This window comes from Odontomachus brunneus, unplaced genomic scaffold (assembly GCF_010583005.1).
Source record: "Odontomachus brunneus isolate Ranch 3 - 2012 unplaced genomic scaffold, Obru_v1 Obru_scaffold_028, whole genome shotgun sequence".
NCBI classification, from domain to species: domain Eukaryota; kingdom Metazoa; phylum Arthropoda; class Insecta; order Hymenoptera; family Formicidae; genus Odontomachus; species Odontomachus brunneus.
In genome coordinates this window covers 914,044-932,202 of record NW_022639478.1, presented here as the reverse complement: position 1 = coordinate 932,202, position 18,159 = coordinate 914,044, and the positions used below count along the sequence as shown (strand labels likewise).

The window sequence follows — 18,159 nt, the reverse complement described above, 5'->3', positions numbered from 1 at the left end:
GTGCAGCGCGAAAGAACAGACCTCTTGTTCGAGTGGAGTTTATGATATAGGCTGTGTTCCAAAATTACTGACAGCGCTAAAAATCTATAATATACGTAACATGAACTATAGCTTTTCAGCGCTAGAAGTGAATATTGGAACATAGCCATATTATTGAGGAGTAATGGCGTAGAGCCGCTGAATGTCAAGCGAGCTCAACCATTCTATTGAAAACTATTTTCTCGAAATTTATTCTCGAAAAATAAATTCTCTCATTGGACCATCAGCTGCGTTCCGACATCCAACTCCGACATACGGCGTATTGTGTTTCGGGCCTAATGGCTTTCGCAGCCAACGCAATGCGCAACGCAACACTCGATATGCGACGAGCGATATCCAATCAGTGTACTGGTATTCCGATAAAACTGTATGCTCATTGGATGTCGCGTGTCGCAAATCACGTCGCGCATCGCGCTGGTCTGCGAGAACCAAAAGTCCTACTACTTCAGTTATTTTGTATGCCATGGCCTTTACTGTTACAGAAAATGTGTGTGGTGAGCATTAGGTCTGTTCTTTTTAGCTACACTGGTGAACGAGTGCAATAAGTTGAAGTGAGACAAACATACTTTCTTTCATTCTAACTTATTGCATTAGTTTAGCAGTGCACCTAAAAAGAACAGCTTATTTATTCTTTTATTGATACGTTCGATATTCACTGTATCGATACTTCACGGTCGATATATTTGGTGTATCGATATTTTGTTCTGATATGTATCGATACGATATATCGAATTTTCTTATCGATACAACATCCCTACCATAGAAAAGCTGCGCAACCACGTCTACCGATCCGATAGTTGTCGATAAGCGTGTACGGAATAGTACCTCTGTGCTGGGATTATGTAACTCGCTATTGGAGTTAACGACAGTTTCGTTATCGTTGCGCAGCTTTTGTATATCGTAGAAAAGCTGTACAATGATAACGAAATTGTCGTTAACTCCAATAACGAATTACAGAATCCCAGTACAAGTAGTATATATTTCAATGAGTCTAAGGCTAACTCTAAGGTTGGTTTATGATGGCCGTAATTCTTTAATTTATGCCGGAACCGTAAAAATTGACCAATCATAGTCGATTATTCTTCTATAATTCAATTATGATTGGTCAATTTTTTACGGTTCCGGCATAAGTTAACGGATTACGGCCATCATAAACCAGCCTTTAGTCATGGTTGGATGGAACAAATTAAAGTGAGACAAATATATTTTGTTTCACTCTATTTATTGTAACAGTGCACCAATTTAGGCAGTTCAACTAAAAAGAACAGACTTAGTTCGTTGCCGCCACAATTTGCAGTAATATCAGCTACGTGTCTGTATTTATTCACACAAAATTATTTTCAATTTACGCACAAGTGTTGTTTCTTTTTGAGCTATTTATACAATCCAGTAAACGTACACATATCTCTCAATATGGATAATTCAGAAAACGGTGAATCAAATATAAGCGAGCCAAGTGAAAATCGCATCGATAATGGAGAAAGTACGCAAGAGTTGCAGGAAGAAACCGAAAATGCTTTACACGGCGATGAGGAACAGCGAGAAAAATTATTACAACTGCCTCTGGGAAGAATTAAAACAATTATCAAAACAGACCCGGAAGTTCACTTGATTAATCAAGAAGCCGTGTTCCTGATAGCAAAATCAACGGTGAATGATATTGAGGCTGCATTGCAAAATGTCCTGTTTGATGAAAACTTTACTGAAAATCTCACGTTTAATCTCTCTTTACGCGTTACATATACTACGGATTTTCAATAAACTTTTCCTTCAAATAGGACTTTGGAATGCAATCCAAATAGCTAATTAATTTTAATAGGTTATAATAAATTATACTAACTATACTAACTATTGATTGCTTCAACAGGAACTTTTTATTGACTCGCTTGTGAAGGAAGCTTATAAGTATACCATGCAAGCAAAGAAAAGAACTGTTCAAAAACGTGATGTAGAAACTGCAATTGACAAAGTTGATGCGCTTGTATTTTTAGAAGGTACAATGGATTAATTATATAATATACTTAATATTTGTTATCATAAAATTTCAATAAATTATTTTAAGATTATTGTATTGTATTATACAGTATATGATAGAATGTATAAATAATTCTATATGAAAATAATAGGCATAAAATTGGTAATATTTGAGTCAAAAGAATTAAGTTTTGTCACTCAAAGATAATACAAAAATATTTCTACAATTAAAATATGCTTAAAAATATAGAATAAGTATATCTATAAGAAAAGAATGTGTATTTCTTTTTATACTGTAATATATAAATTTGTTTTCTATTGCACTTTTATTTATTTAACAAATCTTGTGGGATATATTTTGAGAATAATATACCTTAATTTCTGCTATTTAAGGTTTACATATATGTGTGTGTGTGTGCATATATATATCATGATCTATATTCTCTTGTTTTAAATTCATTTATTACACTTTCCATCGGTACACATCTTAAATTGGTTTACATATGTAAAGTATTATGTAGTTCACAACGCTTTGCAAAAGAAAAGTTAATGTAGCAAGTTACATATTAGATGTTAAAACTTATAAAAAGTGTCTATATTAATGTACACATACACAATATTAATCATTGATAAAGTAGTAAGATGATATTAGCTATATTAACATAGCTACTCAATTTTACTTTTCTTATTCTTGCTGCACTATGAGGTTATTTGTATGTGTGTATATATATATATATATATATATATATATACACACATATATATGCGCATGCACATATGTATGAGACTTTAGTTATTATAATTCACATGTTATTCCTGCTAATAATGAATACTAATTTTTTCTTTTCTATACAATTGACTGTGCAGCTTTTGTGTAATGTAACATCGTATACATACATAATATTTTCTCCATTTTAGAGTTTTGTATTACATAAGAGAAACATACATATATAAATATTAAGAGAGTGGGATTTGCAGACTAATTTCAAGCTAAAGAATTCAAACTATTTTCACACATAGCAGGAGCATATCATTAAAATTTCTCTAACTAATATATAGTATATAACTTATAAGTAACAGAGAATGAGAGAAAATATCAGTCTTCTTCCGTATTTGCCAATTCTTTCCAGTTCAGAACCGCAAGATGCATAATTGTTTAAAAATTAAATACACAATGAAATCTCTATAATTTTAATAATAAATATAACCTAATCGTCCATTCTGTTATCTTTTATTTTGGAAGAACACACGCATAAAATTACAACATAACATTGTACCAGGAAGATACAAACTTTTTTATATATATATATATATCAGAACTTCTATGTTCAAATATAGCTCTGCGATATAATCCAAATCAAGTTGCTTCTATAATCGTTATTTGGCATCTTCAATTATCGTTTTATAACCCGAAAAATTAAACGTCTTTATTATGTTAAACTGGCAAAATATACTGACTGACGTATATTATTATCCTGAACATGAATAGTTTGTTAACAGGATATTTGTCACTGCGTGTTATTACTATGATACACCCCTATAATTCCCGAGCTTCGTGATGTTGCGCATTATGATTTAATTTAATGTAATGATTTCTACACGCCATTCGCCTTGAACACAATTTCTCGTAATCTCATATCGCGTATTAGCCGCACATCGCTGCGTATTCGTAATATATACCTATATTCTAAAGTCAATTGCTCAAGGATAATGTAAATTTCAGAAACTGTATAATATATGTATTACTTCGTGTAATGATACAATATTGATACCGAACGCTCAATTGTTCATCGTTACACCACTTTCTGTCTACTTCTTACGCTTGGTCTTACGTCGTCTACAATCTCCTCTAAAAGAGTTTTGCTCCCCTGATGTATTAGCACCGCCAGATTTGCTATGGTTGTAGAGATTGTTCAGAAAGTCTTCGATATCTGCTTCGCTGTTTCGTGGACAAATAAATTATTACTTACTTAAATATATGACCGAAAAATGATAATAGAAAATCAATAGACACATACGAGCGAATTGCTTTGGCGAATTTATGTAGTTTTGAATCAAGTCGTTGATCAAATCAGCTAAAAAATCGACTCACACATTTAAGCTAGTCATGTAAATATAGCATACCTTGTATTTGGATCTATTTGCTGCCGCTTTTTACCGCTACTGGATGTTTGAGATGGTAATCTCTGCCCTAAGACGATTCTATACTGGACGCTATGCGTGTTTGCTCTAAGATGTTTGAGATTTCCGGCCTGGCAAGCCGCCCATTCAGTCACGTCATACACCGCCCCTTCCATGCACGCATAATAGTGCCATCGAAAACCCATTAAACGAGACTCTGCCCAGATATCTCCCTACGGATAGTTTAAACGATTCAGTTTGAAACAACAGATAAAGTTCTTATAAAACAAAAAGTCGGTGCGATATTTACTTCTTTCGCGCCGTGACGTATTTTACATTGGGTGCAAAACCGTGCGGCATAACAAGGACGTTGCGTAGGAATACGTTTGTGTCTTGAGCCACAATTTGTACATCTTATAGTATTTGCCGCCTGTTCCATCTTCCGATGAAGCTGAGACAGCAAATCACTGAGTTCGCCCCAAGCTGCTTCAACTTGCCTAGTTTGATCAAACGCTTGTCTTCGTTCCTAAAATAGGACGCATCACAAATAAAAGTGTGTGTGTGTATATATATATATATATATATATTATGTGTGTTATAAATTTACGATTCCAAATAAAGGATTGTCACTGATCCTTGATATATAGAACACTTTCTCTTATATTGTTATAAAAAAATTATGAATAAATAAGATGCTTTATTACCGGTTCTCCGATGATATCGAAGGCATGTACTAAAATTTTGAACGCCTCTTCAGCCCCTGGTTGATTATTTTTATCCGGATGAACTAAGAAAGCTTGTCTTTTATAATATTTCTTGATATCATCATCCGAACACGTTGGTGTAACGCCAAGTATGCTATACGGGTCCTTTCCTTTACAAGCTAGTAATCTTTTCATAGCTTCTTCGCCAGTACTAGGTAATGAAATATTGGTTTCCAGTCCGCCGTGAATCCAGTTGCCACTGTCCTCTTTTTCTTCACTTTTAGTGTTTATCTTTCGCCAAAACGCAAACTTGCTACTTCCAAACCAGTTATCTAATTGTTTGCCGATAGCATTTAGAACGCGAATTTTACAAAATGTTACAACCACATACATCCACCAACCTTTCAAGTAAAGTATGCTATGGTACCAAGCCCATTTGCCACTGAAAACACGTATTGAAAGATAGAAAATTGTTTCCAAATGATATTTACATATGGGCGCAAGATCAGTTTCTCTATGTATAAAATGTTAGTTTATTAATTAATACTTACAGCTGTACGACGAGATTAGCACTCATGCTAACGACATCAGAAATAAGATGCAACAGCCAATAAAAGATTTTCAATATAACTTTGCTCCAACGTGTTGCATATTTATTTAAATTCTTACATAAATCCTTGACAGGAGATTCTCTATTTTCTCTTCTTCTGTTTCTTTGTCCTTTCTTAATTTGCTGTGTCTTCTCAGCCTGATAGCGTTTAGGATTTTTCTCCTTGATCACTTTCTTATCTTCTTTACTGAACTTATTGATAACTTGCTGATTTTTCTCGATTTTCTCCGGAGAAACCGTCTGACTGGAAGTATTAATTGTACTTAGGTTGTTGTTTATCTGTATCGGACGTTTCGGAATATTTCCAGCAGTTTTTGGATTACTGTTTTGTATTTTGGTATTGTTAAGAGTCTCATTCTTTTCCCCTTTTTTAGACAGTTTGACAGTTTTTTTCTTCTCAAAGTGATCAGATCTGTCGAAAGTATTTATCTGACGAGAATCGGACTGCGAGCCGAGATTGTCCAACGACACCCAACGTCTTGGAAGATTGGAAGAATTTTTTTCCAAAACTTTCCTGGGGATCTGTATCTTCGGGGAGTTGTGATCGTCGCTGCCGGATGAATTCTGCCGCTTTAATAGCGCTGGTTTGTTCTTGCTCTTGGAGCTCTTATTGGAGACCTTCTTGCCGGTCGTCTCAATTTTCGGCTTCATAGACTGAACTGTTAATGGTGACGGCGGAGTTGGTGCAGATTTGGTCAAAACGTCCGAGTAAGACGGTCGCATAGGTTTCACTTCTGCCACCATCCTTGGTTTCTTGTATTGAGAGTCCGACATGCTTCTAGGTAGTTCTTCATTCTCTCTCATATCGGGAACAGATTGCGGTACAGGCGTGATATTAGGAGAACCACCGAACGGACTATATGTTCCGGACTGATTTGGCACCCAGTTCCCAACTAGATTATCGATCAGTTGTTTGCCATTAAAGTTTTGACTCGGCAATTCCGACGGCACAGACATATGTTGGTCATTAAACAGACCGTACTCCTGATTAACCATGCTCTGATTGGCATAAGGTGCCATGTTTGACAGTTGACACTGCTCAGCCATAATTTGAGAAGCATTCCCATAAATAACATTGATATAATTTCCACCTCCGACATCAATGGTGCCAATGAGATCATTGTTTTCATTAATGCCTAAGTTTACCGTCTGATTTACTGTCTGTGGTGGAAAATATATTGAATCCGTGGTTGGAGAATCGTAACCTGGCATATCTGACATGTACAGAGAAGTGGTCATTGGAGTCATTGGCTGCATCCCCGATGGATTGGAATGCGTCGGTTGGCTGGTTGTAATGTGATGCCTAGTCTGGCCAGAAGCGTAATCGCCCCAATTGTGAGAGGTTGCTTGCTGCGGAGTGATGCCAAATTGGACGTAAGGACTACTTGAACTCTCCAGCTCTGCGGTCATAGCTTCGATTATTTTATCCAAGGACATATGTTTAATACCAGGAGGTGATTGCTGCTGCTCTGCCATGTTGATCAGTGTTCTAAAGAGAAGTCATAAAACAGACATGTTATTAGTCTGCTTCAGTACAGATGACAAATGTCAAAATCACTTAACAAAACAGTAAGGAATATGATGCTGTACTTTTAGAAACTTTATATCAAAAAGTAAATGGTGCATTAATGCATAATACAAAGATTAGTATTGGAGCACAGTAGCTCAACCAAATGGATAAATAACGGATATTGAAGAAGAATACGAATGCCATCCAATGATTTTTGTCTCGCACAATAACACAGGTAGAATGTCAGTCATATATTTTAAAAATGTCTGCTACTGTATTATTCACATAACCATAGCTGTGTCGAGAATGTTAAGTAATGACCGCCATTAATATGCAACTTGAGAATATGCGGTAACACGGGCATAGCTGCCTCACATTGGCCGAGGCAGATTCATATTAAATAACCGCTGTCGAGAGGAATTTCGTTTAAAACCTATAACCTAAAATGAACAGAGTGTCAGTAGACATAAGGACACAGAACTCACATTCACCAATGAGTTAATCTCTTTCACGTTGCTACCTCATATTCTTCATTTAGCACACTCTGCGTTAATAACAAAAGTTCATATTTATGTGAAATACATCACTTTACTTTATATACCATGTGGTAAGCGTAGAACCAGACACATTCGCACTCGTTGATACTTTGTCCGCAATTCGCACAGAATAATCAACAATCATGATGCACGAATAACATCAGAAGGGCTGCGTGCGGAACGAAAATCCTAAATAGTATAATCGACTAGCAAGTGTTTGGTGAATTAAAGGTTAAGTTCATCTTGCACGCTTCCGTGCTAAAAGCATCATCCTTGGTCTGTTCTTTTCAGCTGCACTGCTGAACTGGTGCAATAAGTTAAAGTGAGACAAGTATATTTTTTCTTACTTTAACTTATTGCACCAGTTCAGCAGTGCAGCTGAAAAGAACAGACTACCTCCTATCTATAGGTCTGTTCCTTTTCATTGAACTAATGGCTTGGTTTACGTCGTACACTTGATAGGCGTACTAAATAGTAACTTTCTATTGGATAATCTTATGTCTTCTGCACACAGGATGCGGTAATGCTTGCCGCGCGGTAGAAGTTCGCGCGACAGCCAATCAATATGCTGCTTTCCGTAATAACCTTCTAGCTTTTACGGAAAAACAACATATTATTGATTGGCTATAGAACCATAGAAGGAGGAGGGCATAACTAGGTGACGGCGGGACGCCATGCGTTCGAGATCTGCGTATCTTTTTGTTCCAGAAGGAGAAAAATATCGAGAGCGCGGTTCTGCTAGACCAGGACTCGAACCCGGGTCTTTCGCTTGCCGGGCGACTGCTCTAAACCACTGAGCTACCTGACGCTCCACGCTCACGACACTCTCCTCTCCCCAGATAACGCTCAGAGATGCCGTTCGGAAGCGACATCTCTGGCGCGATTCCGAGCGCACGGCGACTACAGAGAGAAACAATGTTACTGTACCAAATGGTACAGTCAGTGGAACTGTCAGTTCACCAAATGGAACCAAATGGAACCAAATGAAGTTGTCAGTCTCTCAAAGTCAAAAGTTGCTATCCTTTAAGACCTGCTGTCCATGTATGCCCATCCCCACCGTTGCCCCTCCTCATACGGTGCAAAAAATACAAATAAGCCCCGGGGTCGACACCAATTTTTTGGCGGACTTCCGTCGCGCGGCAAGCATTACCGCGTCCTGTGTGCAGGAGACATAAGAAGATTATCTAATAGAAAGTTACTATTTGATACGCGTATCAAGTGCACGATATAAACCAAGCCTTAAGATATCATCTAATGGCTTATAGCGAATTCGGTAGCTTGCACTAGTGCGCACTGAGTTCGCATTAAGGCTTGTTTACAGTACATTCTTATATTTAAAATCGTGTCTTAAATACATATTTAAAAACATTTTAACTAATAAAATGATTCGTACGGATGTTATACATATCATATTATGGTTAAAAATATTTGAGAATTTATTTGAGAATTATTTAAGACAATCTTTAAATATAATAACATACTATGAACAAGCCTTAGTGCGCACTCAGTGCACACTAGTGCAAGCAACCGAATTCGCTATTAGTTTACATCGTGCACTTGATACGCGTATTAAATAGTAACTTTCTATTAGATAATTTTAATATCGTCAATACATATCAACAGCGACGCATTCTATCAATACAATACGTTTTGTTGATGAGTATTATACCAGCTTAATATACCGTTGTTTATATATATCGTCGATATTAAGATTATCTAATAGAAAGTTACTATATAGTACGCGTATCAAGTGCACGATGTAAACCAAGCCAATATCGACAATTCATATCAACGGCGACGCATTCAATCATTACAATACATTTTGTTGATGAATATTATACCAGCTTAATATATCGTTGTTTCCCACATAGCACGTAATATTACAGTAATATCACAGTAATATTACAGTTCCATTGCAATATTACAATGAAATGTAGCAGAAATATTAGTGTAATATTACTGAGATATCACAGTAATATTACAGTTCCATTGCAATATTACAATGAAATGTAGCAGAAATATTAGTGTAATATTACTGAGATATCACAGTAATATTACAGTTCCATTGCAATATTACAATGAAATGTAGCAGAAATATTAGTGTAATATTACTGAGATATCACAGTAATATTACAGTTCCATTGCAATATTACAATGAAATGTAGCAGAAATATTAGTGTAATATTACTGAGATATCACAGTAATATTATAATGTCCGCGAAAACGCATCACAATAATATTACTGTAATATACCCTTATAGAAATATCATACTAAGAATCATTGATAATTACTTATTTTCAGTATTAAAAATACTGGATAATAAGTAATTATCAATGATTCTTAGTATGATATTTCTATAAGGGTAGTAAATAATATTTTTTAAAAGTTTCTCTCAAAATTTAGTAATTCGATTTGTTTAATTTGGATTTTCTTGGATTTTTTAATTTTCTTTTGTTGGATTAATCATTATAACATTTTGTTCAAAATGTAAAAGTAATTATCACTGGTTCACTACATTACATCAATATTCATCGCATATCGAATGTTGTATTGTTTCTATCTATCAACAAATCTATATCTATCAAAAAATTATCCAATAAACAACAAGTAAAAATTATGTAACTATTATTTGATGTTTGCTAGATATGTTATAATATACTGTGAACAATATAAGGATACATTATATAAGCATGAATTGTAAGAGCATCGTTGGAGTCATCAGAGTCACCGCGTGCGCGCTCGATCGTCAGGTTAAGCAACAGTTTAATGCGGTCAGGACATGGATGGGGGAGGGATGGTGACCAGCGGGTGTATATATATACCGCTTGGGATCGAAATTATCGCAGGAGGATTCATGAAAGTTTGGAATGTATTTGACAACCTTGGATATCTAGTAGTTTATGAGACATGAGAAAATTAGGAATATAAGTATATTTTTGTAAACATTATGATTTCCTCATTTTTCACCTTTGCATAATAATTCTCAGTATTCATTTTATTATCAGTATTCACCAGAAATTAAGTACTGGCCAAAAAATTACTGAATTACTATTAAATTAATATTTAATCACTAATAATTTTTCAGTATTTTTTAGTATGATATTTCTATAAGGGATCCTCTAATAACTGACCATGTTCCATGTACTAAATCGATTTCAATTAATGATATTTTTTATATTATTTGATATTATTATTAGACTGCCTCCCCCTCTCTCTCTCTCTCTCTCTCTCTCTCTCTCTCTCTCACACACACACAATTTTTATAAAGATAATATTGATATATTACTAATTGGGATCCGACGTCGGACATACGATGATCCAATAGCTAATAGGAAAATTTATTTTCTAGGGACAGTACATCACTAGCTAGTAACCTTAAAAAGTGCAATCTTGATGCATCCATAGGTTTGTTCGAGTTAAGCCCGTATCAGATTACGGATTAAGATTGAAATTGAATTGAAAATTGGCCAATCAGAGCAAACTTCACCAAACTTAATCTTAGTGAATTTTGTTCTAATTGGCAAAATTTCAATTCAATTCAATCCTAATCTATAGTCTGATACGGGTTTTACTTGTACTATTCACACTTTTACACCTAATGCCCGTTGCACACTAGTGTACCTCATACAACACAAATTTTCCAAATTTTCCAAAATACGTTCTGAAGATGCTTTGAAGAACGAAGGGATGTCATCAGAATATTTTTAGGACGTCCTTTGAAGATATGAGTTGTCTGAAAATAGCTAATATTCAATAAGTTTATTCGTATTAATTGAATTTTTTACACTTTCACACTTAGTGCACATTAATTCTTTAGAGGTTCTAAACATGACGTCATGATTTCCGTTCGTGTTAAGCCCGTATCAGACTATAGATTAGGATTGAGATTGAATTGAAAATTGGCCAATCAGAGCAAAGTTCACCAAACTTGAGCTTAGTGAATTTTGCTCTGATTGGCTAAATTTCAATTTAATCTCAATTCTAATCTATAGTTTGATACGGGCTTTACGAGTGTAAATGCAATTCTAATACACTTTTTACACTTGATCCCAAGCAAGAGTGAAAAGTGTATCAGAATTGCATTTACACTCGTAACACGAATGGAAAACATGACACCATTTTTAGAACCTCTAAAGAATTAGGGCTATCGCACACAAATTGACATAACTGCATATGCATAGCATAAGATCGTATGGACCAATGAGCATCGAATATTAAGCATCGAACACCAATATGGCGACTTAATACTCGATGCTCATTGGTACATACGGTCTTATGCTATGCATATGCAGTTATGTCAATTTGTGTGCGATAGCCCTTAGTGTGCACTAAGTGTGAAAGTGTAAAAAGTTCAATTAATACGAATAAACTTATTAGATATTAGCTATTTTCAGACAATTCACACCTTCAAAGAACGTCCTAAGAATACTCTGATGACGTCCCTCTGCCCTGAAAATGTCTTCAGAATGTATTTTGGAAAATTTGTGTTGTTTGAGGTGCACTAGTGTCCAACGAGCATTAGGGCTATCGCACACAAATGACATAACTGCATATGCATAGCATAAGATCGTATGGACCAATGAGCATCGAATATTAAGCATCGAACACAAATATGGCGACTTAATACTCGATGCTCATTGGTACATACGGTTTTATGCTATGCATATGCAGTTATGTCAATTTGTGTGCGATAGCCCTTAGATGTAAAAGTATGAAAAGTACAAGCAACTCGAACAAACCTTATGAGGTGCATTCAGTTTAGAGATGTCCGATTTTTAATCGATTCGATTCTTTCCCTAACAATTTAGGGAAAAAAGGTTGTTCGTGTTGCTTGCATGTTTCATACTTTTCGCTTTTAAAAAGAGATGGACGCCTAATCAGACGCTTGGAAGAAACAATCGAGTTAGTTATCTTGCTTTTGCTTCTTCCAAACATTCCAATATACTTTTGTCTGGTTTTAAATACGAAAAGTGCGAAGAATGCAAACAACACGAATAAGCCTATTTTTGGGGAAAGAATCGAATTGATTCAGAATCGGGCATCTCTAATTCAGCTATATCTGTTGCAAATAAAAGAACGCAACCTACGGTTCGACGATACGATAAGTGATTGGTCAATTCTTACGGTACGTCTTACGTTATGCAGAATTCACACCGCGTCCAATGTCCGATAGACGTCGTCCGATATCCAATAGGAGAACAGCTTTCTAATAGAGGATTCAATTCTCCATTGGAAAGCTATTCTTTTATTGGATATTGTACGTCGTACGTCGGACATCGGACGCGGTGTGAATCCTGCATTACTGTTATATCAATTGTGTGCGGCGCCCCTTAAGGCCGGTTTATGATGGCCGTAATCCGTTACTTATGCCAGAACCATAAAAAATTGACCAATCACAGTCGATTGTTCTCCTATAATTCGATTATGATTGGTCCATTTTTTACGGCATAAGTTAACAGTTTACAGCCATCATAAACCAGTCTTTAGTCTGTGATTCAAACTCCGCTTTGCGTGCATGTGCATTGCGCAGTCGGTTCGCGCATCCTCCACTTGACGAGATCACGGACCCTGTTTCGGCCGTTTCTCTTCACTCGATCGGCCATGATCCTGAGCGCCGTGTCAAAAGCAGTCGCTGGGGCCTTGAGGGCTTCTAAGCCGTCCCTTCTACAAAATGAAGTGGCGAAGGTGTCGGGCGTCCTTACTGTCAATAGTGAGTATACGTTTCGCAATTAAATATTGCAGAAAACCAGCCAACATATAACGAATAACCCGTACATTTGTTTATCGTCTCAATATGCCCTTTACCTCGACGAAGGTACTCTCCGAGAAGTTAGAAGATTTAAACTTGACATTCGCTCTCGACTACGAGTGTCTCGAGATTTAAGTCCAAATTACTAGACTTTATAAAACCATTCATTAATGATTATATAATAGCTGATCGATCGCCGCAGGTTCGACTCGCCAACATGGCGGTGCGAGGACACGTTCGTTCATTGCGCCTGATCTGGTTATCTTACGTAGTCACGGATATAACCACGGGTGTTTTTTGTGCTGTTTTCCATTTATGTGAAGATAAACGAAGAATACTTTATTATGTAAAATTTCCAATCTCAATTTATTTGTTGCGTGATTACAATTTCACAGAGGTTGATTGTATTTTCATTCCTCTTTCTGCTGTATTCTACTATTTGAGTAATTTGTAGTTGAGAATGATTCAAAGTGATGATACAAGTTATATAGTTATTCTAACCAAGTTTTAGGAAGACTAATAGACTGATTTATCACAATAGTTATACATATATTTTTATGTTATGTAATGTATTTTACAAACTTTGCCACTTAGTTCTAGCAAAGATACTTGAATGTTTCAAAACTTTTTAACTTTTTAATAGAGATAAAGAGATACTTAGTTTACATATTTCATTATATATCCAAAGTTTTTCTTATTAATTTCAAAATATAGGAAGGGATTACGTAGCCAAAGCTGCGGCTGCATCTAAGAGTGGTACGCAAGGAAAGGTAGTTGCTGTTATTGGTGCTGTTGTTGATGTACAGTTTGAAGATGCTCTCCCACCTATCCTTAATGCGTTGGAGGTGCAAAACCGTACTCCTAGGCTGGTACTTGAAGTTGCCCAGCATCTTGGAGAGAATACAGTGCGCACCATTGCTATGGATGGTAATATTTTTCAAATATCACGAAATATATGTTTTGCAATTAATATATGGCATCTAATAAATCTTTTATTGATTAAATTGCTAATGAAATATTTAGCTTTATTATCTTCAAATTTGAAATATTTTAACATTAATTGACTGTAAGTTTTTATGCAAGAATGATTCAACTCACATGGAAATTGTTTCGAAAAATATGAAGACAAAAATTTTTAAAGTATAGATAGTACTAAGATTCTTTGCAAGAGGTAAAGCATGATAAATTTTCTTCTTTTGAAGAATATTCATTGACAAGCTTAACTCTTAAAAAAATAGGTACATAAGATGCAAGTAATAAAAAATGGCTTAACTAATAGAAAATAAAAACTTTTTTAATTAATTTTAGACACTCATAAGGCTTTTTTAATTTTATATAAAAAAATGGATAGACTACCTATTGATAACAAAAACTTAAAAACTATAATTTTGTAGGTTGGTCATTCTTGGATAACTATTACCAATTTATCCTTGCATTCAGCTATATAATTGCATACAATGGTTTCAATAAAACTGGAGTCTGTTGCAGATTTGATATAACAAAGATATTATTACTGTAGGTACTGAAGGTTTGGTACGTGGCCAAAGTGTCTTGGACTCTGGATATCCCATTCGTATTCCTGTGGGTGCTGAAACCTTGGGTCGCATCATCAACGTCATTGGTGAACCGATTGACGAGCGTGGACCCATCCCAACTGACAAACTGGCGCCTATTCATGCGGACGCTCCCGAATTCGTAGAGATGTCGGTCGAGCAAGAGATCTTAGTTACAGGCATTAAAGTCGTGGATCTTCTGGCACCTTACGCCAAGGGTGGAAAGATCGGTAATATTCCCTTACCGCAAAAGTAGAAAAAAATATTGGTATGAAAAATAGAAAAAAGTGTATTGTCATTCATAAATTACTGAAGAGAATCGCTTCGTTATTATCCGCTAGGTCTCTTCGGTGGTGCTGGAGTCGGTAAAACCGTACTTATCATGGAACTGATTAACAACGTAGCCAAAGCTCACGGTGGTTACTCTGTGTTCGCTGGTGTAGGTGAAAGAACGCGTGAGGGCAACGATTTGTATCATGAAATGATCGAGTCCGGTGTCATTTCTCTCAAGGACAAAACATCCAAGGTAGCGTTGGTCTACGGACAAATGAATGAGCCGCCAGGCGCTCGCGCCCGAGTGGCCCTTACTGGACTCACTGTCGCAGAGTATTTCCGAGATCAGGAAGGTCAGGATGTACTATTGTTCATCGATAACATCTTCAGATTTACCCAGGCTGGTTCTGAGGTACTTAATAAATTTATTACATGAAAGTGTAAGTTTTGTAATCTAACACATACATCAGTTAATATATAATCTGCATTAAATTAATTGATGTAATTTTATATTTGTTCTTATATATTGTACACGCACGTACAAATATAAAAATTTCACTGTGATATGTTCCAGGTGTCCGCTTTGCTGGGTCGTATCCCATCCGCCGTAGGTTACCAACCGACGTTAGCCACTGATATGGGTACTATGCAGGAACGTATTACTACGACAAAGAAGGGATCTATTACTTCCGTGCAAGCCATCTACGTGCCTGCTGACGATTTGACAGATCCCGCCCCTGCCACTACCTTTGCTCACTTGGACGCCACCACCGTATTGTCTCGTGCCATTGCCGAGCTTGGTACGTATTCATCCAAGGATTACATCCATTTCATCGTGATGTGTCTGAGATCTTTGATTACGGATTGATTGGCGACACAGGTATCTATCCGGCTGTCGATCCTCTTGACTCTACGTCCCGTATTATGGACCCTAATATTATCGGCACGGAGCATTACAATATCGCTCGTGGCGTACAAAAGATTCTCCAGGACTACAAGTCGCTTCAGGATATCATTGCCATCCTTGGTATGGACGAGCTGTCCGAAGAAGATAAGCTGACGGTCGCTCGTGCACGTAAAATCCAGAGATTCTTGTCCCAGCCATTCCAGGTAATAGAAATACGAACGCAACGTGCGCATCACTCTGAGCAATTATGTGTACCAAGTTACTCGCGTAGATGTATTTACATTGCTTGATAAATTATAGCTTTCGGTATAACTATCGTATTCTTCTAGGTCGCCGAAGTATTCACTGGTCACGCAGGCAAACTAGTACCATTACAAGAAACCATTAAAGGCTTCCAAAAGATCTTGGCTGGAGAATTAGATCATCTGCCGGAAGTAGCATTCTATATGGTTGGTCCAATTGAGGAAGTAGTAGCGAAAGCAGAATCGTTGGCCAAACAATAAATTAACTTACAGTCATCGTAAATGCGTCATTAAAGATTTATTTGATCGTTATGCGTTCGCAAAACCGTGACCTTCCAATGAAATTTACAATCTCGCTTGTCCTCTTCGACTTTTTCAGGATTTTTATCATATTGCTTCAAACGGTAGAAGTGAAAATTCTCATCAATTTCTCTTATAATCTATAACATATATACGATTATAAGAAATTAATACTTTGTAATTATAAGTCTATTATCATATAATAGACTAATCACAATATTACCGAATCGCTTCATGAACGACTTGAAAAGTCGCTTTGCCTCTTATGTTCCTCTTACCATAAAAACAATCGTTCAAAATTACAACTAAACACGTATTAAAACAAAATATAAACTGATCGGAATACATACTAGCACATTTTACTTCTGGTCTTCATAATTTCATCGATAATCATGTTATTAACGTATACCGTAGAATCAACGGTATATGTGTTAGACGTTAATAAAAGTTTTACAAAAACATATTATTCTTTTTTAAATTGCCACACGCGCGAATTGAGATAAACTTATACAATGCAATAAAGAATTTAATTAACATAATACTGTACATATAGAAACTTATAGTTGTTGGACCATACATATAATTAAATAAAGGAACATAAAACTATAAACGAGAAGAAAAATGACTGCAAGTCCAGTAAGAAGATTTGTACATTGTTAGTTGCCTTCATCAAAATCAATCATTGGTTTCGTCACTTTACATGCCTTTTTTAATACCTAGTAAAAAAAATGGTTGTAAATTTTTTTTATGTACATGCAGTTTCGTATATTTGAATATAATAAGACACCCTCGATTTAGTGAATGAATTAAACTCAGGTAATACAATCGTTATCATATAAAATAGAATGTTTACAAAACAGCGCGCATGTAAAATAAAAAATAGAATATTACCATAAAGTCTAAAATCCACTAAAACGAGATCCATGAAAATAAGAATTTATTGGGAACTCAACTTACAGCCCATTGTTTCATATTTAACGAGATGATTGTTTGAGCGCCTATCCTGTTACTGGATTCTCCACCTTGCTGACTCGTCTTGCGACATGGTTGTACAACGAGACCTCCATCATTATCTAAAACAATAATTATTACTAGAGATGCTCTTGAAAAGAAAAGAAAATATTAAAGAATTACCTTTACTTAATTTCACTACTCCGTCTTTAACAAGAAAGGATACATATAACAAATTTCTAATAGTTCTTCCGAAATCCTGAGGATGTATAATTAATTGAAAGAAATTAAGCGGTTCTTGCGTTTCCTTGCAATAACATACAATTAATTTTTTTATTTTTCGCATAGTTTGTTCTACACTGTCATCTTCCTTGGTATTCGTTTGTGACACTATTTTATCTGGCACTTTCATTTCTGCTTGTTGTGCTATTTTCCTTAGAGGTTTTTGCCTGTTTACTGTTTTCTTTTCTAAAGGCTCTAATATACCTATAGTAAAAATTTGAATTATCTGACTTCATTTTTCGATAGTAACAATTATGGCTATGACTTGATGTGTGTGTGTGTGTGCATATATATATATATATATATATATATATATATAATATATAAAGATTTTCTGTCAACTTTACATACACACACATACATATATATATATATATATATATATATATATATATATATATATATAT

At 35.6% G+C, this 18,159-nt stretch overlaps 4 protein-coding genes across 15 annotated transcripts in view; 2 read left to right on the top strand and 2 right to left on the bottom strand.

The window, feature by feature from the left end:
- Positions 1-860: 860 nt before the first annotated feature.
- Positions 861-2,105, top strand: LOC116842898 (DNA polymerase epsilon subunit 4). Of its 3 annotated transcripts, none has more exons than XM_032812738.1 (3): positions 861-1,047; positions 1,286-1,689; positions 1,907-2,105. In XM_032812738.1, the coding sequence occupies exons 2-3, from the start codon at positions 1,453-1,455 to the stop codon at positions 2,045-2,047; spliced, it is 378 nt and encodes a 125-aa protein (XP_032668629.1). In that variant the 5' UTR covers positions 861-1,047; positions 1,286-1,452; the 3' UTR covers positions 2,048-2,105. The 3 variants fall into 3 exon arrangements, with proteins under 3 accessions (XP_032668629.1, XP_032668628.1, XP_032668627.1); XM_032812737.1 differs by having other exon boundaries at positions 1,273-1,689; XM_032812736.1 differs by lacking the exon at positions 861-1,047 and having other exon boundaries at positions 1,171-1,689.
- Positions 2,106-2,456: 351 nt separating this feature from the next.
- LOC116842897 (dnaJ homolog dnj-5) lies at positions 2,457-7,772 on the bottom strand. 5 transcript variants are annotated; one of them, XM_032812731.1, is made up of 6 exons: positions 7,551-7,772; positions 5,390-6,937; positions 4,839-5,280; positions 4,445-4,660; positions 4,138-4,367; positions 2,457-3,952 (listed from the first exon to the last, which is right to left on the bottom strand). In XM_032812731.1, the coding sequence occupies exons 1-6, from the start codon at positions 7,637-7,639 to the stop codon at positions 3,823-3,825; spliced, it is 2,655 nt and encodes an 884-aa protein (XP_032668622.1). In that variant the 5' UTR covers positions 7,640-7,772; the 3' UTR covers positions 2,457-3,822. The 5 variants fall into 5 exon arrangements, with proteins under 5 accessions (XP_032668622.1, XP_032668625.1, XP_032668623.1 ...); XM_032812734.1 differs by having other exon boundaries at positions 7,560-7,720; XM_032812732.1 differs by having other exon boundaries at positions 7,479-7,696.
- A 5,242-nt stretch (positions 7,773-13,014) lies between these two features.
- Positions 13,015-16,980, top strand: LOC116842894 (ATP synthase subunit beta, mitochondrial). The gene is made up of 7 exons (XM_032812719.1): positions 13,015-13,205; positions 13,959-14,171; positions 14,764-15,027; positions 15,139-15,482; positions 15,645-15,870; positions 15,951-16,180; positions 16,307-16,980. The coding sequence occupies exons 1-7, from the start codon at positions 13,097-13,099 to the stop codon at positions 16,478-16,480; spliced, it is 1,560 nt and encodes a 519-aa protein (XP_032668610.1). The 5' UTR covers positions 13,015-13,096; the 3' UTR covers positions 16,481-16,980.
- Positions 16,981-17,027: 47 nt separating this feature from the next.
- Positions 17,028-18,159, bottom strand: part of LOC116842895 (EP300-interacting inhibitor of differentiation 3) — a 4,036-nt gene continuing 2,904 nt past the window's right edge. For all 6 annotated transcript variants that reach the window (XM_032812722.1, XM_032812723.1, XM_032812721.1 and 3 more), the window contains exons 6-8: positions 17,654-17,956; positions 17,477-17,592; positions 17,028-17,235 (exon numbers count right to left, since the gene is read on the bottom strand). In XM_032812722.1, coding sequence (XP_032668613.1) covers positions 17,176-17,235; positions 17,477-17,592; positions 17,654-17,956 — 479 coding nt within the window. In that variant the 3' untranslated portion in view covers positions 17,028-17,175. The remainder of the gene's footprint in view (positions 17,236-17,476; positions 17,593-17,653; positions 17,957-18,159) is intronic.